The 21882-nt window shown below is 35.2% G+C and overlaps 2 protein-coding genes across 3 annotated transcripts in view; one reads left to right on the top strand and one right to left on the bottom strand.

The window, feature by feature from the left end:
* The window catches only part of LOC112048846 (dedicator of cytokinesis protein 3), a 96651-nt gene that overhangs the window by 51339 nt on the left and 23430 nt on the right, over positions 1-21882 (bottom strand). The gene's annotated exons all lie outside the window — the stretch shown is intronic.
* LOC112048847 (innexin inx3) overlaps positions 5884-21882 on the top strand; it is a 31448-nt gene continuing 15449 nt past the window's right edge. Inside the window, exons 1-2 of the mRNA XM_024086529.2 lie at positions 5884-6176; positions 15879-16063. Of these exons, the coding sequence (XP_023942297.1) occupies positions 15901-16063 (163 nt within the window). The 5' untranslated portion in view covers positions 5884-6176; positions 15879-15900. The remainder of the gene's footprint in view (positions 6177-15878; positions 16064-21882) is intronic.

Below are 21882 nucleotides of genomic sequence, written 5' to 3'. Positions count from 1 at the left end.
TGGACGATAAGATGATAATCGATCACGTAACCGCCATTGTAGAATGAGCTTTCAATCTAGTCACGTAGTAACAGGCAAATATCTGCATAACTGCATAAACAATGTAATACGATCCTTATTACAATGCACGGATAGTTGTAAATCTGTTGGCAACGTAGAACGCTCAACGACATTTTTATATTAAACGGGACAAGCGTTTAAAACGTAACTTATGTAAAGAAAGGAATATCATACGAAACCTGAATTCTTTGGCAACGTTTGTGCAATGCAAAAGTTCTTTTTGCAAGGCATGTAAGACTTGCCAATTGCAATGTTTTGAACTATCAAGCCTTAACCCTTCATTCGCACGAGAGATTTTTTAACGGACGTTAAAAAGCGTTCAAATACAACAAATGCATTCTTCTGATTGTGTAAGTGCCGTAGGCTCCTTATGGGACCTCAGCGGCGTCACCGGGGGGTTTGGGCGAGCGCAGAAGCATCGCCTGATGGGGCCCGAAGGCAGAAGCAGTGTAGATGGGCGGAACGCATTCCTAAGTATATAGTATGTTTACACTACGGCGCTTTTTTTCGAGAAGTGTTGCATTTTAAATTTTTTGGCGTTGGAAATAGACTTTCATTTAACTTTATACTATATTTGAACGCTCTTTTAACGTTTTCTGCCTATAGTTAAAAATAACAACAGATGCGTTTGTGATGATTGACAAGATACGCCGTCTTTTTTTTTTCTGATTGTGTAAGTGCCGCAGGCTCGTTAATGAGACCTCAACGTTGTCACCAGAGGGATTGGACGAGGGCAGAAGCATCGCCTGATAGGGCCCGAAGGCAGAAGCAGAGAGCGGGCGGAACGACTCTCTAAGGGCGTCTCCCCTGAGACTCGGACCTCGGTTTAGAGGGCAGTTCGGGAAGAAATCGGGGACATCGTCTTCGCCGGCGAAGACCCTTAAGATACGACGACACAACTTATATTTATATATATCTATTACTTATTATACTTTTATTTTACTTATTATACTTTACTTACTTTAATAGCCCTCAAAAATATTTAGCAAATCAATGTACTCGTAGATCCAAATCATTATTCCTCTCCATATCCTCCATACTCCAGTATTTTTAACCGACTTCAAAAAAAGGAGGAGGTTATCGATTCGTCAGAATCTTTTTTTTTTCATATTTGGTCCATATTTCTCAAAATAAATTTAAGTTAAACTTAATGACGTGTTAAAACACGCAACAAGCTTTAAAAGCACGTTAAGCTTTAATAGTCCAAGCCCATTAGACTATGGTACACAATTCTACTACAAGCAGTATAGACTACAGTGAAAGAAGAACCACATTGCGTCATAATAAGGTTTTACCTAAAGGAGAGAAAAAAAGAAAATAATTTTCATTTCACAGCAATTTAGCCACCATTCGCACAAGAGTTTTTTAACGGACGTTAAAAAAGCGTTCAAATATAGTAAGAAGTTAAATGAAGATTCCAACGCCCAAAATTGAGAATGCAACACTGCTCGAAAAAAGCGTCTTGTTTTAAAAACGCTGACGTGTGAACATATATACTTGTGAATGCATTACTTGCATTTGAACGCTTTTTTAACGTTTATTAAAAAAACTCTCGTGCGAATGAGGGCTTACGGTCTTAAAAGTAAAACCTCATTATGACGCAATGTGGTTCTTCTTTCACTGCCGCAGCCTAAACTCATTATGTTATAGTGTTGTAATTTGGGCTAGAATTTAAAAAGCTACAAATTCACATTAAAAGAGCAATTAAAACTTTTTTTAAAGAATATATTTGGTTCAAGCCTGCAAGTTGCAGCAGAAAGGTGACCAAACCAGTTTCGGGCGACACCGAGTTGATGTCGCGAGTGGTCCGAATCGATCGTGTTAATACGTACATATATATGATGTAACGCTTCGATTCTTACAAAAAAAATGCATTATACAATTAATTAAAACAAACTGGATCGGCAGTGACAGGAAAGTAGTCCGTACAAGTCAAGTCGTAGAATAACGTCAAGTTAGTGCTTATACAAATAAGCTAAGTTTACAGGACGAAGGGAAAGTCATGTAAAACGTATATATTGGACAGATAAGGAAATTATGGAATGGTATGCCTGACAGTGAAAATCCACAGATTAATTATTTAATTGGCTCTTTTGATATCAATACGAATATTATAAATGAGATAAAGTTTGTGAGGTTTTAGGGGTAAATCTCTGGATCTTCTGAACCAATTTTGAAAAAAAAATACCAAAAAACCACTTTATTTGTGAGTGTCATGGGTCATATTTTATTAGGTACAGTATTCCTACCGGAATGGGAACGGAGTAGGAGAAACCGCGGGACCTTTTTTTTATTTTATTTTTATTTTTTACAAGCCCTTAACTACAATTTCAACTGATGGTAAGTGATGATGAGATCTTAAGATGGAGGCGGGCTAACTTGTTAGGAGGAAGACGAAAATCTGCATTCCTATCGGTTTTTACACGGCATCGTACTGGAACGCTAAATCGTTTGGCGGTTCGTCTTTGCCGGTAGGGTGGTAACTAGCCATGGCCGAAGCCCAGACCTGGACCAATTGAGAAAACCTCGGCCCAGGCGCCAGCTAGTGATGGAATAAAGCGCATACATATGACAGACACATGTTCTTGAAATTCAGACGTTAACGCGCTTTTTAACGTCCGTTAAAAAAGCGCACGTGCGAATGGGGGCTAACATGGCAAATTAAAAATAAAAGTTTGAAATAATCTAGCGAGTCTTTAAAATCCTAAAACTTTTAGTTAAAGCCACGTTAAGGCAGATCGAGTTCAAAAGTTTGCTGTTGCATCACACACAGCGGAGCTCAAATCTCAGATAAGGCTAGTCAGACGTCTAGATAGCACGACAGCGGCGAACTGGTAATTCAAGTTTTGGTAGCGTTTCAGCACATTGAACTTTGGACGTTAAAAGCCATTAGTTAAACATTTGTCCAAGATTTATTGCGGACTTCAAAGTAACACTATTATGTCGGTATGTAATTAATTAGGATATCGTATTTCATGGACACCGATGTGTTGTATTTTGGTTTCGTTTATTAAGATCTTAATATGGTACTTACTAAGCATGGCAGAAGTTAATATCATCGTCACGCAATCACACAAAACCTACTCAACAGATTTGGATGAAATTTAGCACAGAAATAGATTATAATCGGGAATCCAACACAAAGGATACTTTTCCCGAAACACCAAAGAATTCCCGCTGGATAGTAAACATCCTGAAGTCACGCGCACAAAGTAAGGTCTTTAACTAGTTTATAATTAACAGAGAATTAAATAAACTTTGAATTTAACATGACACAGTTTGATTTTTTATTCAAATAGTTTGAGAATATACTACATAGGTATAATATTCCTACTACTCGTATAACTTTTCTTTATTGATTTCAATGTGTGAGCTTTGAAAGTATGTATTAACTAAAATCTCATACAAATCAAATCAACACTTTTTCTAAAAATGGAAGAACATAGACACACTCGTGTCAAAATACAGAACCTTTCTTTTCCTTGGCTCTAGTCAAATTTTTAATTAATTTCTAAGTAAAATTGTCACAAAATTATACGGGACGGAACCTTGAATAGTATGAGCCATGCGATTTCATTTTTTTTTATAAAAAAAGAAACATCTCGGGCACAGGTAGAAGCGGTCAAAATGCCTAGCCAATGACAGTGCGGCTGACCTCAGTTCCAGATAGCGTTGCCAGGCGTCCGGATAAAGCCGGACATACTCGTAGTAGTGGCGTGCACTTCATAGATGCATAAATGCAATGCATACCCTGAGGATTTATTACGAACCTGTATTTCTAGGAGGCTTTATCCATTTTGTACAATTTGTATGTATAGTGCATACCCCAGTTAAAAACATTATGCACGTCACTGCTCGTAGTTAGGCTTTTTGAATGCGTGTCCGGAAAAACAAACGAGTGAGGGTAAGTAGATGATGATGAAATATCACGTGTCTCAAACGGTGTAGGAGAACATCATGAGGAAACCTGCATACCAGAGAATTTTTGTAATTCTCTGTGTGTGTGAAGTCTGCCAAACCGCATTGGGCCAGCGTGGTGGACTACTGGCCTAACCCCTCTAATTCTGAGAGGAGACTCGAGCTCAGCAGGGAGCCGAATATGGGTTGATGACGATGAGAGTGTCCGACCTTTTCACCCTAATGTCCGGCCAAACTGACTAGTCTGTCCGATTATTTTGCTTGCCGACCTGGCAACCCTAGTTCCAGACAAGACCTCTTTGGAGAGAAGATTATTAATTGTGATGGCATGTCCGCAACGCTGAGCGAGAATGAACACTTGTATTTATAATGTTTAATTGCACATTTATTAATACAGCATTTATGATAAAGGCTCAAACAGTTCAGACTTGTGACGTAATAGATAAGTCGATAGTAATTATTGTTGGAGTGAGAAAAAATATTATCACGATCAACATGCAATTAGATTAATGTACATAGATACCTACTTAAGACATAAAAGGTTGTAAGGTAAATTATACAAGACTAGCTGACCCGGCAAACGTTGTTTTACCTTATAATTTACTAAAAGATGTCCCGCGGTTTCACCCGCGTAGTTCCTGGTCCCGTGAGAATGCATAGATAAAATATATATAGCCTATGATATTCACAAATAACGTGGCTTTCTAGCTGTAAAAGAATTTTTAAAATTGGTACAGATTACCCCCTACAACACCACAAAAGTTACCTCTTAATATTAGTATAGGTATAAAAAATAGATGTTAGCCGCTTCTCAGATCTACCTGACACAAAATTTCATAAAAATCGGTCCAAATGTTTCGGAGGATAAACAAAAACATGACAGTTTTATATATTAGACGAATGTTCATATTTACAAAGTAACAGTTGAGAGAACTGCGTTACACAATCACAATAGTAATACTTAACTATTGTGATCGAATCGCAAGTTTACTTGCCAATAAAATATTTAAAGTGCCGATTTATTCGCGCAATTTATACAAATGGACCGAGAGCCTGTGATATTTAGACAATCCTCATTTTAGGGAGACTCGAAATTTGTCAATATTCCTATGGCATGAAAGCCTATGCTTCTATACCATAGGTAAGTACGGTAGCCAATTATGGAGTTTACACTGCTTTAAGTACAGTAAGAATCAAACCTAAATAAAATAAGCCTATTAGTTACCTGCTGGTTAGTTACATTTACATTAAGTATATAGATAGTTCTTAATTAGTCGCAGCTTATCCTGCGACATAGGCCTCCCCTATCGATCTCCACTTTTCTCTGTCCGTCGCCATTCTCATTTATTTGGAACCGGCGACCTTATTAAAATTATCCTCCCAACGTTTCACCTGCCTTCCTTTATTCCACTTGCCATCCCTAGGATACAATTCTGAAATTATTTTGTCCATTTCTGGTATAAAACCTTTAGCTATATTAATAGCTATTCGTATAATTCAAGACGAAGCGATTAGGTAATCACCATCACAAAAGGTAGGATAAGACTTCGAAGATGAAAAAGGTGCGAAAAACAAAGATGGAGAACAGAATTAACATTTCATGCTGACATAATAGGAGTGACCAATGTATTAATTAAAAGCCGCGAGCAATTTCCCACCCGTTGCAATCAGTGATCATATTCATAACCGCTTTAAATTGGCGTACAAAACTTTGAAAACACCCGACACGGAGAAAACGCAAGAAGTCGAGATGGACAGAACTCGTTCCCCGATGGATTGTCGAGACCGACTACTGTGCATTTACTAAGGCCCGGGGGTGAGGGAGACGGCCGACTTGGGTACCGTTTCAGGCTGTGGCGCGAAAGAGACGGCCGCTGCGCATACGCTGCCGTTCGGTAGTGATACAGGCGCGAGTCGACGCTCGAGCCGATCGAGTCGAGTGCGCTTTCCAGTCCGCGTTCCCGACCCATGAGCAGCTGGCGTGCACTGCGGAGGGCACCTTTGCCACTCGTTTTACTTTAAAAAAAAATTAATCTCAAACTCAAACGCGTCCCGAATAACATGACGTAAATCTGACGTGACTACGTGCAATACGCGCCGCTGTGTTTGTTGTGCTGTGTATTACGGGAGGTGTGCGCGCGGTTTTTACGAAACTCTCGGCGGGATAAAAAAAAAATAACAGTTACTTTTTCAAAAAGGTAAGCTATGTTTTAAAAGCTCAGAACGTATTGGGACACGCTCGGCGGCTATCGACGACGTCGGAATGCAGTTAGACGGCATACGTGCGAGCATGTGCAGGAACAAAAGCTTCGTGCACAGTCATCCGAGGCTTTTTTATTTGCCCCGCTTTCTTGTGAGGGCGGCCGGTTAGAACATGACGGATGGAGATGACGTACAGTATACAGGTTATGAATCAAACAAGTTACGAGGTGTTAAGTATCCCACAGGTAGCGGCTGCACTCATTTACCTGCAGGACGGGGATGCGACGCTGCCGACCCTTTACCGAGAACTTTGTGAATAGAAAAGACATAGATAACGTAAATATTATTACATGGGTAGGTATTTCTGAATTCTTCGAAGTCTGTTTCATTCATTTATTTGTCTTTTTTTTTAATTTTTAACAATGTTATAATACAAAATACGAAAAAAAATTCATTATTATGTAGGTAATTATAGCTGTGAATCGTAATCTTTTACGCGATCAACACAAAGGTTCTAAATTGGTAAGTAATTGTGTAAAAAAAGTCATTAGAAGCGATAAAATAATTAAGCTCATTAAAAACAATACAGATTTCACCGAAATTGAGTCGAAACTTTTTAGAAATGAAATCATAATCATTAACATTACACAAATCTAGTTATTATTCTCTATGGTAATAATAAAACCTTAACTTGCTTTTGTGTAAGTGACTTTCTGTAATATCCTCTGGTAGACCTTGTCATCGTCAATTAACTTGCGATAGTTGATTACCTATTTAGTGATATCGTTCGACTTAAGAAACTTTATCCTTGGACTTGCACGCTTTCCTTATATGATGAAATTATGTTTTAGAGAAGAGAAGTTTTGCATCGTAGAAAATCTACTTGTAATCATTCCATGATATATCACATCAATTTCTTTCTCCAAAGAAATGATCATCTCTATACTACATAATGTCTTTCTTGATGTTACTAACTAACAAATTAAAAATGAGGGTATAAATCACTAGTCATTTCACACAAATATTAACTAAAATTAACTTGTTCGTAAATTAATGAAAATAAATTTGATTAATAAGCTTAAACAATTAGATATGGTTAATATATTTTATATAACATTTTTAAAAACAAATCATTTATAATTTAAAATAAATAAGTTATGAAATGACAGGCGTTTTCTACCTCAATTTCTAATTTCTTTGTTAGTAAACACTACTCATCAAGAAAGGCTGTAGTATAATTGCACTGTACCTACATACAAAGTTTCTTTTGGATATGATCTTTCAATTTTACTCTATCGCAGACAAAGAACGAAACAAAAGAATTATATCTCAACTTGAATTACTTAAGCACTCAATTAGTAATAAGGATATACCTTATCCGCACCTTTAAATTAAAATAAAAACGATTTTGGAATGACGAAAAAACTTTTGTGCGCGTAGCTAAAACAACAAAAATTAAAGTCGTTGGCTTGTTAATCGTTTTTCCACTGATTTCTTCAATGTCAATGCACAGGGCTATGAGTGGGGTTCACTAATGTAGAAATTAAGCAATTACGATCTATATCGCTACCGCTGTCCTACAAAAGTTTCAAGAATCAAAGTCTTATAAAAGTTTCAAGAGTCCTTGACAGTAAAAACTTGATGAAGAGTCTTTTAAACTTTGTAGTTTAGTAAATTCTTCAATATATAAAGTAGGCACCTGATTTGGTGATACCCGTACTAGAATTGATTATTTTTCATTAAAGTTTGGATAGGTAATCCTCGGATTACATTCTCAAAACCATATGTTTCTTTTCCCACGTTCAAGTTCACCGGTACCTCTTTTGTAAAGACCTTGCTTAGCGCTCTTTGTTTTTAAACGTTATCCATTCAAATTCAGTCCGAGTAAAAATACGAATTCCCGAAACTTATTTAAATAACAAATTACAATACACAAGACGCGACCAGAAAACAATGTGATGGTTTTAAAACCTTTCCCATAATAGTAAGCCGATTGACTTTTATGACTTTCTTAATATTATTTAAAGAGCTTAACTGTTTAGGTATTTGTTTATCAGTGTCAGGTAAATCCATGCTTACTACTCTATGTTAAAAAAGTACATTTTGCAAATCAGGATTAGGTATCTACTTGAAAACTTAGGTATATTCTGGATTTAGTCGTTTCAATAAATGTAGCTGTCTCATAGACAAGCTATTTGTTCGTTAGTTTCTCAATATTGTGAAAATAAGTATCTAATTTAATATTTTGTTTTGAGTTATTATAATTATAATAACAGACCTTGGCACTTTACAACAAATCTTCAATTTATCACAATAGCGTCAAACAGATAAAATTTAATATTTATGAACTATTCAAAAGATCATTGAAATGTCTGAATAGAATTCGATACCTATTGAAAATACATTTTTCTTGAGAAAGTATGAAATGTGCGCGAAAATCTTACATGCTATTGCTACAAGTCAAAATAAATTTATATTTTACCTTTTTGATTTAATAACATTATATCTTAAAAATTACTATTTTACAGGAGGGTATTTTTAAATTTCAAAAAATTTGCTTACCATAATTCATGTGTTTGTCGAGTAAATTTAAGATTATAATACTCGAAAACCACATTCGTTCTGACACGAAAAATTATTGAACGTCTCAAAACGAATTTTCCAGATCATTAAAAATACTATTTCCGAGATCACTTTATTGAAGCAAAGAGAATCGCTTTAAGAATCGAAAGGTTAAAATACTAGATAAATATTCGAAGAATAACATAGAATACGAGAGAGTAGAGAAAATACACATCATTTCAGTCAATACGAATACATTCAGAATGTAGTTCATCGCACGGGCAATGAGCATATCTTAAACAGGTCACAAACAAGGGATTCTTGTCACGCAGCGTGCACGCCACCTGCGTTGCTAACCCGAGCATATGATAACCCATGCACTATAACAAGATCCATTTAGAGAACGATCCTCATGCATTATTATAAGGCAAAGCTCTTTCATCTCCCGATGAGGGAAATAACATTGTACTCATAATTCGTAAACGATTTATTTTACTTAACAAGTGTGATAAAACTTATTATTCCTTAATTTAACTTACTCGTATACCAAAACCAACAAACGCCCCAAATTAAGTCAATGTCTATCTAGTCATCATTATTGCCTTTTTTTTATCCCACTTAAGTGGATATCTAGTATTCTACGAAACGTACGCTGTAATATTGCTGAGAACCAACTCTGCCCAAAATATGTGTGAAAATAACTGCAATTCAGTCAGTTAAACAAGTCATAAGTAAAATTTTAGATCTACATCTACAAATTAATAAATTTTATAAAATAAATTCCTTATTTGTTTTTACAATAAAATCTTGTTAAGTAACATGTCTAATTTTATCGGTTCTCTCAATATCGGTTACAAAACCGGTTATTATTGATTTCTTTATGGCTGATCAACAATCTCGACCGATTCTAGCAAAGATTGCGCAAAATCGAAAGGCTGTTGATTCTTCTGAGAAATAATGCAACGTTACGCTTGACACTAATTAATACATGATTTACGTCATTCCTAAATATGGATAGTTCAAACAACATTTTTTTTTGAAACATCACCATGTTGACTTAGCACGTGTGAAGTTTGTAAAGCCAAAAGCCAGTCCTATGTCTATTAATGATTATGCTGTTATATTTTGCTCATTAGGTTATTTGATTTTCAAGAAGATTCTTCGGAATTTGATAAAAATATCAATGTGTTTAATGACTAAATGACTATCTGATTAACTAACAAATTTAGAATTAATTACACTTAATTATTTGATAATGGTTAAAGACGAAATAAATGATTATTTATATATTTACCTGAGAAGCGTTACGGTAACTCGGAAAAAGAAATTTTGCGCATGTACACCGAAAATTAAGTTTCGTCAAAATCGGATGAAAAGTATAAGAACGTAGTTGGGTACTCCTACCAATGAAGAACAGAGGAAAAATATTTGTCGATAATTTCAAATTCAGCGCAACTCACCAATCAACAGAAATTTTAGCCTATAATAATAATAATATAAAAATAATAAGTATGGAAGCCATGTCATATCAAAAATCGAGTCAGCTCTTTGTTATAATATTAAGTGAGTCACATTACAGATATTGGTAGTTCAAAAACTGATACATTGCGTATTCAATGCACGTCAAAGTAATTAATCGTACAAGTTTTACAATACACGACTGATGTTTCGATCAACTCATGCGCAGCTTAACCTTTGGTTTCTGTTATAACGGAACAGAGATAATAATTGTACCATTGACATTAAGTCAGGTTAATAATCTAAAACAGCCAGGCGTAATATCACATTGAGTAGGCTTAACAGAATATGAATGTCTAAACCGGTTCAATAAATAAATATAAGTGATGATTCGAAGAAATTTAATGGAGATTTAGATATTTACATCTTTACTGAAGTGCAATTACTTAATAAAATTAAAATCATACGAAAAAGAATGTCAGACTTTTTGCCATAGACAATTTCTGTTTATGGACGACACTCGCAAATACCTACTTTGGATTGATCACCTTCTTTTGTAGGTTAAAAATAAAGGGACAGTTACAACCGCAACCCGTCATTCTATATGATTGAAATATATCGTACAATAACTCATCACCTCTGAACATGAAACCTAAGACCTATAATGCAACCGCAATCTAGATGCCTATTTCCGTATCTGTATACCCATACTGTTATCTTAAAACTAACGGAACTTTTTATATTATAAACATTTAAGATTATCTAATTACAATCTCCTAAACTCAAAGTTTGTCAGTTAGTTTGTAGATATCACAGATAGATGTCAGACAAAAACTACTAGTAAAGTGTATTCATTATTTTAAAATGTAATAAAAAGATTACATCAAATATTATCTAATTCCGTTTTGGAATAAAATATACTCGAAATTAACGACAAAGAAGGGCAAAAATACTCGTACATTAGTTAGTCATGAGATATCTCAAAAACCCGTGTCATAACGAAGGACGACGGATGTGATGACTAGTCCCTATCTGGGTTTATCTTTTACACCCATTCGCTGAAAATTACATATAGTTTACATATTAATAATTCCGATTATTCATTTAACTAACTTAGGTAAACTAGCAATTTGGCACGCACGAAAATTGTAGTTTTAAGTGGAACTGAACAGGCAACATTTAACCCTAGATTGTCGAATTCTTCATAATTTAGGTATCAATTCATAAAAAAAATAAATTAAAATAATTAATTTCTTAAAGTTCATCAAGTTTTATCTTCAGTTCAAGTTTTATCCTTCACACGGTGCAACGTTTTACATGTTTTATGCAAATTTTAGTTTAACCTGGAACTGAACAGGCAACATTTAACCCTAGAATGCCGAATTCTTCATAATTTAGGTACCTAATTCATGAAAAAAAAAATTAAATTAAAATAAATAATTTCTTAAAGTTCATCAAGTTTTATCTTCAGTTCAAGTTTTATCTTTCACACGGTGCAACGTTTTACATGTTTTATGCAAATTTTGATTAGGAAGCATTACGAATCAAATTAAGTTCTTTTTTACATTTTTTTTTTTCAAATGACTCTTTAACAGATTTAGAGGTCAGCTTATAACGAAACATATTTTTATAATCCTGTTGTAAATTGACGGTAATGAATCGTTTCATTGCTTCAATAAACTGAGTATTAGCTAAATCGTATAAGTAATGGTCACTTATCTAAAAGTTAACGGTTTTTGACACTACCTACAGTAAATAAACAAATCGTATTTATATTAAATCCACTCGCGTGGTTCCGTGGGAATTAGGGAATAAAATAAATCGTGATAATCGGTGATAAAATATCTTTTCATTGCTGAAAAAATTCTTTATCTATACTAATATTACAAAGCTGAAGAGTTTGTTTGATTGAACGCGATTATCTCAGGAACTACTGGTCCGATTTGAAAAATTCTTTTAGTATTAGATAGCCCATTTATCGAGGAAGGCTTATAGGCTATTTATTATCCCCGTATTCCTACGGGAACGGGAACCACGCGGGTGAAACCGCGCGGCGTCAGCTATTAATGTATAATTAAAAAAAATGTGATTCAAAATTAGAAGTATATGTTTCAGATTATAATTATGCCAGTGAAGTGATTTTCAAAGGCGATAAGTGGAGGCTAAAAGCTTTTTTAGCTTCCACATAGACGCGAGGCTATAATTTCTAGCAAGGCGTGCAACGTGGAACGATGCAACAGTCAATGGAGTTAATTATGTCGGACATCACGAGACGTCATCGTCCGCTGCCGCTGCCGAGATCACGTAAATTGCAGACAATCCGCCATTCACTTGGCTACAGTACATCTTTTTAAGTAAACGACACTGTTTCTCTTTAGTAACAGTTGGACAAAAACTGCAACATGCAAAAAACCGAGTAAAGCATTTATTTCGGAACTTTCAAACTAAATGCCAATTCTAATGTCATGTAACTAAGAATATTGGTTGTGAATAAATAAAAATAAATAAATAAATAAATTAAACTTATATTTCAAAGTTATATTTCTGTGCTGATAATAATAATATAGTACCTATATCAAAATTTGTTAATCTCGCTAAGGCGAACATTACTGACTGATCTATCAACACACAGCTCAAACCACTGAATGGATAGCAATGAGGCACGCAGATAGTCATTATGACGTAGGCATTCGTTAACAAAGGATTTTCCGAAATTCACCCCGTTAGAGTTCCTGTGCATAGAATCACAAAATCACGCAGACGAAGTGTCAGTAGCTAGTATAAAATGTTATTATTTACTAGGTAGCTTCTATATCAACAAACAGTTCAAAGTCAGTCACACTTATGCACGTACATTCTTCTTTATAAAGATCTACGACATGTAATCACAATTGTTATAGCCGAAGCGTTCAATGGTCTTTCACACACGGAAACCAATTACGTACATAAATGGGTATACGGAGATTCTTTCCCACGAGCGAGTTGTATTATGAGCGATGTTCGTACGGACGGCTCGCCTCCCGCAATTAGTATTAGAGAGCAGACGCGTGCCGGGCAGCTGTGAACGTACGCCTAAATAACAGGCGGTGTATGGTATCATTAAGCTACTTTATCGGCATCCGAAACGTAATACTAATATGTGAACGATCAGTTGCGAGAGAACCAGTGAGTACCAGATAACGATGAGTATCTGACGATGAGTATGGCGATGACAACGAGTAACTTAACTATCATAAATACAAATTCGATAACATCGTAACCAACGATAATTTTATGCAGTATAAATATCGTTTAAATATTAATAATTCATGAACCATAAAGCACATAGGCTTCCTATATTTTTACAATAATGCTAAATTCACAAAAGTAGATATAAAATCTCAAGTGAACTTTTATAATCATCATATGGATCAAGAATGAAAAATAATGTTTAAATTTATAACATATTCGTTTTAAGAATCACAAAAATCGTGCGTGTATGCTGATGTTTTTCGTAAAACGTGGAATACGTAATGCTCCTCCTTGAACATCTACCTTATTATCAGTCAATACAAACAAGTTCGTATCGTGTAACTGTATTTTAAAAACGGAATTTAGATATTTCCTAAAATCGATTCAGTTTTCAGTTTTGTAAACGTAGTAGGTAGGCTATGTAATAAGAAGTAAACGTAGCTAAACGAATGTCTTTTAAAATTTCTTAACCTCGAAGCGTGGCCATTTCTATTTTATAAATTACATGCTTGCAAAGAAGGCGCTAAATAATCGTGACCGTGGATGATCTGACGAAAATAAAACAACTGTAGGTAAATCACAGCGCGACAGTGGCATTGGAAACGGGTGAAGATTGTCGCTACCCAGACTGGTAAACTGGTTTCCGCGTAAAATTCGCGTTGCCATGCAATGCATCAGTCTGGACCGAGGGAGGTATGGCAGGGAGAGGGGGAAGTTGAAAACGCAGGAGGCGAACAGCGGCCGGTCGACGACCCGCAGGCCCTGCGCCGGCGCACCGTTTGCCTTTACCGCAACCGAGACCAATCCTAGCACGATTATTACTATCATAACGATTAGAACAGCGAAATGTACAGGAATACACCAAACAGCCGAAAAAAATATCAGAAGCAAAAAATATTATGGTAAACCAATCAATTACAAATATGATAAGTATAGAAATAATAAAATACGTAACTTGATCTCTATAACCCACGTGAGCTAATAGAAGAATTGTAGATTAGAATATATGATACGAGGTGCAGAAAGATCCATTTACGTGGGACACCAGTCATTAAACATAATAGGTGCTATGTAAATGGATACAAATTGAGGACGACACCGATATATTAATTTTCGTTCCCTCCGCTACTCCTTACCTAATATATCTTAGACACACGACACCGCGTAGGAACGAGATCAAGAAGTCGTCAAGGTTGGATCCATTTGTGATGAATTGCCACTTATGATTGTTACTACCGATGTATGTACGTAGTACTCATTCAAACCTGTATGTCTGTATTCAGAGCGTACATACTGACATTCTCCTCTTAATTAATTGAATGCTGTAAGTAAAAAAAAGTCATAAGAATCAACGAACTCAAATACCGGGCGTGGGCGAGTGGTAGCTGAGATTTTAATATTAAAAGAGAGGTCAATGATTGAAAAGTTACAGTAGTTTTTTAGACGTCCATTAGAGTTGAAGTTAGCAGTTTAGGGAGCCGTGATTGCCCAATGGATATGACCTCTGCTTTCGATTCGGAGGACGTAGGTTCGAATCCGATCCTTTGATTATAAGAAATTAAATATTACGTGTCTCAAACGGTGACAGAAAAACATCGTGAGAAAACATATCGAAGTTTTCTTAAGTCTTTACTTGTGTAGTCTGCCAGCCCGTATTGTGCCAATGTGGTAGCCTAACGCTTCTTATTCTGAGACTCGTGCTCAACAGTAAGCCGAATATGGGTATTAAAGACAATAGCAACTTAAAATCTAACGGTTCTCCGAATTACTGATACGCATTTCCGTAAGCAGGTAAGGAAAACTTCCAAACGCGCGTAAAATTCTATATCACCAAAGTGGGACGAGTAAACATTGATATGTCCAAATCTATTCCAGACGTTGTATGGAATAAGGAATGTGTTAACACAAACTATAACGTTTGTACTGTTAGATTTATATTGGTAGGGACACCGCATGGCACTTGTTTTTCATTTTATTTATAGTGACTATTGTGTTCGGGTATACAGTGTCTGTTTTTAGAGTTTCCTAAATATTGAACATATGGACGAGGTTCGTTCATTTGTTCATGTGCCTTTTCTGCACTTGGTCGCTATGTAGGCCGAGTTTAAGGACTCAAATTAATGTACAAAAAATCAATGTGAAGATTCAATTCCATCATAACTCCTTCCAACTCTATCATACGAGTTTTGTTGGAAAGAATTCGTATTTAATCACGAACTTATTAATTCCCCGTTTCATTTTACTTTATGTTTTAAGTGTTTGTGTGTCATATTATTTTCCCAAATATAAAAGTATTCTTAAAATGGTACTAACTTGTCTTAATATGTTTTAATTAAGATAAGGCTGAAAGAAAACGAATTGTCCAGATGCAAGTGTGAATACATAGAACAATATTCATCTAGGCGAGTTACAGCCAGATTAACTCTAAATAATATTTGTTGTTTCAGGATAGAAAAATACTAGAACAAGATGGCGGTGTTTGGCTTGGCGTCGGCGGTAGCGGGCTTCGTCAAAGTCCGCTACCTGATCGACAAGGCTGTTATTGACAACATGGTTTTCCGGATGCACTATAGAATCACTTCTGCAATAATGTTCCTATGTTGTATCCTCGTCACTGCTAATAACCTTATTGGTAAGTTCTTTAATGTTTTTACTATTCATATTTCAGAGCTTAATATTAGAAACACACCTAGTTGAAACTGTTACTCTTAGCTAGCCTCCAGAAGACTGTACATAGCTATGAAATACCAAGTTTGTTTTGTTTTACATGTAAATTTAAATTTGTTTAGTTATTAAAATTTTTCAATTTTGAATATCACCTGACATAGAATAGACATGAATTTTGGTAGGATAATGAGAATTTTGGCAGAAATTCTTTCCATCATATTTTAGAGTTAAGAAACGTCTCAGATCACATTAGTTTTCAGACAAAATAAAAATTGCATTTTAACAGGTCAATTCGTTTAAGAATCTACGTTGCCACATTTAGACACATTGACATAGATGTAGATTGTAGGTACTCAGGCAGTCAAACCTATTACAGCCCTATTTTATACGTCGGATGTTAATAATGTCGCGTATTTTAGAATAAACGTGCCGCAAATTATAACAAATTCGTCCGTTAAAATTCTGTAGACAGAATCCTACAGAAAAGCTACATATTTGATATTTTTATTAATGACACTTTAATTACTAAACCACTAATGTACTAATTTTTAGTAACTACTACTAAGTTTGGAAACATGACATGTTAATCTAATGACCTATAAACCTAAGACCAAGTGTTCCGGATACCTGGAAATAACAGTAGGTCTGAGGTTTTGAGCATTCATTAACTGGTTACGGTAAAATTGAATCATTCACAGTTCTTTGTACAACGAGACCATCTGTAAGCACGTAACAGTTACCCAAATTTGGACGTCATGAGCAAATTGCTTGAGCACACAAATATTGGAGGCGCATGCTCACATGATAAGGTTAAAGTCAATGGAGCAAGCCGTGCCACTGAACTGTTCGTTACATAAATTATTTTTTAGCAGGTACATATTGATGTTGCTAAGTGCCTTTTTTACCTGAATCTTATATCAGTTAATGAAATGATACGCGGGTAGACATCATATTTCTAGGGTTATGTTTAATAACTATGAAATTGTCGTCTTTACCTATTTTGTTTTTAACTTAAACATAACTTATTACTTCCTAAAAATTCAATCAAATCCATTAAAACTACTTGTAGAAAATCTAATAGACCAAGTATTCTGAGAGACCAAGATCCCAGAGCGATCTGACACAGTTTATTTTGGAGGAACTATTTCCTCTAACTAGGGATCAGTATAACAAGGAACTATTCCTCTAACTAGGGATCAGTATAACAAGGAATTAAATATAATATATCGCATGGACAGTTTATTTTCACAAAAGATCAAACCTTAGATTTTTAGAAGCGTCTCATGTGCTTTGACTATCTACGATTTGTTCTGTGACACCTGGACAATTTTTTACTTAGTTAGATGAGAAAGGTACCTGTATGTAACTTTTTTTTTTAAGGACAACCTAAAAATTATTACTTGTCATGGCTGTTATCATAAAAGTAGGTGAAATAACAACGATTAATATGGAGCAAAAGAACAGTAAGAAGATCAAGAATAATCGTTTAAATGGGCTTTAAGAAGCAATTTTTAATAACATCCTTAGGTAAAGGTTAATCGTCAATATTGCATAATGAAATAATTACACTGAATGACCACATAACCTTTATTCGCAAGTAATGCAAGAGGAATAATTCATAATACGATGACATTCAAACTGTAGTTTTCGAACACGTACAATAATTGTAATTTTCGTATATAATACAACAAAAAAGATGAACGATAAACTTTTCGTATAATTTTACGTTAATATAAAATGATAACAATCAAAGGATATTTTTAACTGCAACTGGTCTTGTTATAATTTTACTACAATTTAGCATATCTGAATTAAAATAAATTTCAAAAATTATGTAAACTTCGAACGTCATGTTTTCTTAATAATTTAATATTCAAGAAGTGTTTTGTGCGGTTAGTTGATCATGTTCTGTAGTGGCGAATACCGTATGCCCTATATGGACTATCAGTCCTATAACTGCTTCATTGGTCCCGTGGATAGCCGGTTCAGCTGAGGATAATGAAGTCCAGGATTCAAATGAAAAAAATAAAAGAAAAATCTTAATAACATATTATTTTAATCATTAGCCCTATGATGGCTAGATATAACTCATTTTATGGAGGTTAATAGATTGTCAGCCTATGCTTCTATATCCTAAGTACGATAGCCAATTTCGGACTGTTGTGGCTTAGGAAGATAGCACGTATCAAGGGTCTAGACACTCAACCGTCTAAACATAAGACACTAATCTGTGATTAGATGAAAATAAGCATTATACGCATTAAGAGTGTTTAAGAATTCCGACATAGTACATGAAATTAGAGACCCAGCATAACAAAATGTTCAATAAGATACCCTGTATTTCACAGATCATCGTCGAAGAGACACTTGACATATAAACTATTCAGTTTAAGTGGGACGCACATGAAGTTGAACACTTACAATGAAAAAATTAACATGGTTATGGAGTGTTGTTCTTAAGCGGCGACAAATCTAAATGGCGTCATTAAAAGCTGTTAGACCCGCTGTTATCGTCTGCCACTCATTAAGAAAAAGGAACCGACTTTATAAACAAACACTTCAAGTCTCACGTTTACGGGTATGTTCGAAAAAGTAGACATATTACTAGACCTAAAAGTAATGTTGGGGGCAAAACGTAGGTACCTTATAGAAGCAGCGAAGTAGGAAATGCATTGTACTGATTGACATCCCAAATTGAGCCAAACAAAATGAAATATTTTCCGATATGCGGTAATTATATGGATGTAAATAGGTTTAATATAAAGAAATAACGTAGGTACAGGATGAGACTCCAGACAATTAAAAAATAAAAAACCCGACTTCAAAAACACAAACATACGCAGGAAACATAACATTATAATATTTCTACTTACTGATCAGTTCTGATAGAAAAAACTCGCTTAGCAAACTTTTTACGAAATTGCATCACTGCTTCACTGAAAACATGTCATAGGCATTTATTTTACCTTGTTTGTCATTCATTAATCATAATGCAGCAAACAAAACAATTATTCATAAAAAGTCTCGTTTAGCGTAAAATGTTTTTTTTACTTAGTTAGGTATTAATGTATGCAGCTACTTATTCCATTCTTTTATATAAAATTTTTCCTTTCCCCTCCAACAAAGCGTGAAGCTAGGAATGAGTACATTATTATTATTATCAACTCAGTCTCTCTTATGATCTTTTACTTTTTGTTTTTAGTAACTTACTTCTGCAGGTGTTGTTTATTGTACTAGGTCACGTTCCATATTGTTAACAGTGCACTTAGGAAGGTTAGTTGATACAACGTATGTTTATGCCTGAATATAGGTAGGTGTGGTTACAACTTACTGTACTTACTTCAAAACTTTGAGACAACAATGTATCTGTTGACTATTTAAATGAAAATGGCTTCAATTTAGATAAACTAACTAAATTAATCAAATTGAAAGCTTCGACGATAATATAGTTAAATAACAGAAAATAATCGAAATTGTTAATGCGGTTTTTTGGCAAAAATCGTAGTCATCATAATTATTATGGATTGCTCGATTGCAATGAAACGAAGTTAATGAAATGAAGCATTTAGAGTGGTCCTTTGATTTAAATCAGAAATTAGCAGATCCTTAAAATAACTAAAGTCTTCACGAACTGCTAAACTATGTGTCCATCAGTAACTAAAGTGTTGATAGGCAGAGGACACTAACAGTTGAATTCATAGACGTTGTAGGGGCAACCCCAGTTGATCATTCACCCGACGAGTGACTTATTCTCAAACAAATAGAGGTTAAAATCGACACTCAGCGGCTGATTAATCACCTGGGGGTGCTCCTATAACGTCTATGAATTCGACTGTAAGAGAGACGTAAGAACACGCCACACATTTTATTTCTAGTAAATATGGAAAATTGACAAGAAAACTATTTCCAGCTGTAGACATTCTTTAGTTCAAAGTACTACTAGAACAGAATAATAACTGCTACGTATTAGGCAATCGTCACTCGTATCTACAACTATATTAGATACGAGTGACGATTGACACGTAATAGGTACGGCAATTATATACGATTTACCTTTTACGACATGAGACACACCCGTGTTTCGTAGTAGGTAATTATTGGTCTATTTTGATATAATAACATTCAAAATTCGTCACTAATAGTATCTATACATACAAAGCCTACGTAGTAGATTATAAATTCAACATCTCACCATTAACATGAATCATTTCAAGGCTCGACCAAGTTAACTGTAGTTTCTTCTACGTCACACGCGGAACTTAAGTATTTACCTCTGTGAATCATTTATACAACCTTATTTGTCTGAAGATATCGTAACTATGAGTTGCAAAAATAGATTTATTAAATAAACCAAATTTTATTATTATAACTTTAACTTGAGTAATTTTTGTACAACGAAATAATTTACTAGACTCAACTACATTGAAAATTGTGTGATATATATTGATATAAGGTTTTATTTAATTCATTTGTATAAATGACCATTATACTTTACAGTATAATGGTCAAATTATAAAACACGGCTATAAATACAATATATACAATAACACACAAGATAGTTTAAATTCTAAAATATAAGGTCAAACTTTGCAACTGAATTTTAGACCATCTCACTATACCGATTGGGCTGAAATTCGATACACCTTTGACAGACTATAGCAGGCTATAAGTACATAGCCGTAATTCTAAATGTAAACACAGCAAATCGTAATTCATAAACACATATGTACCTAGCTATTGCAAAACTAAGCAGACAGATTAGTTGCTTAGCGAATGTTTTAGTAAATCTATATAGCACGGCAGTACAATTGGTAAACATGGTTTCAGTTAAACTTTATAAAGGTAGAAGCATACTTAAAACACGTCATCCATCTTTCAATTAAGCGACAAGTAAGTCAACAAAACCATTTAATATTTTATTGTTCACTAGCAGACACCCAGCGATTTCACCCAAATAGTTCTCATTCTCGTGGGTACATGGGGATAAAATATACCCTACGTTATTCAGTAAAAATGTAGCTTTCTAATGGTGAAAGTAAAAACAAAGACATCCAATCTTACATCTTATAAATGAAAACAAATATTGCTCATAAAAACCTTTCTAAAGATCTGTTAAGATGATCATGCCAATGTTTGTATTACTATTGTGTATAAATGGGGCAAGTTGCAGCGGATGTAATTCGATTCGATTGGTCTTTTGTACTCGTCCGTTTGGCAATGTTACCTTCGTACTCATGACACATCTAACGCGTTTTTTTTTTTTTTTCTGATTGTGTAAGTGCCGTAGGCTCCTTATGGGACCTCAGCGGCGTCACCGGGGGGTTTGGGCGAGCGCAGAAGCATCGCCTGATGGGGCCCGAAGGCAGAAGAAAGTAGTGGGCGGAACGACTCTCTAAGGGCGTCTCCTCTGAGACTCGGGCCTCGACTTAGAGGGCCGTTCGGGAAGGGTGTTTTGGCCTGAGTCCGCCCCCGAGATCGTGAGTTAAAAAGCCCACGTCTGGGTGACGTCAGATATCGGGGACCTCGTCTTCGCCGACGAAGACGCTGTGTAGCTTGTGTTTGTGTTGCCTGGGAAGCATTGTCGTTCGTTATGTCATCGTCAGGATCGTAAAGGACCGCGTGTTGTAAGTGTGCTACGGTCTTAATGATTGTCAGCATCAGTTCACATTTAGTGCAACGTTTGCAGTGCGTGATTTGCCGCGCTCTGAGCTATCACATTTGTAAACCAGGTGGTGGTAATCAAAACCTATGCACGATTATTGCATACGAAACTATGACATCTGA

Source organism: Bicyclus anynana, chromosome 7 (assembly GCF_947172395.1).
Source record: "Bicyclus anynana chromosome 7, ilBicAnyn1.1, whole genome shotgun sequence".
In the NCBI taxonomy this organism is placed as follows: Eukaryota; Metazoa; Arthropoda; class Insecta; order Lepidoptera; family Nymphalidae; genus Bicyclus; species Bicyclus anynana.
This window is presented reverse-complemented; position numbering and strand designations above follow the sequence as displayed.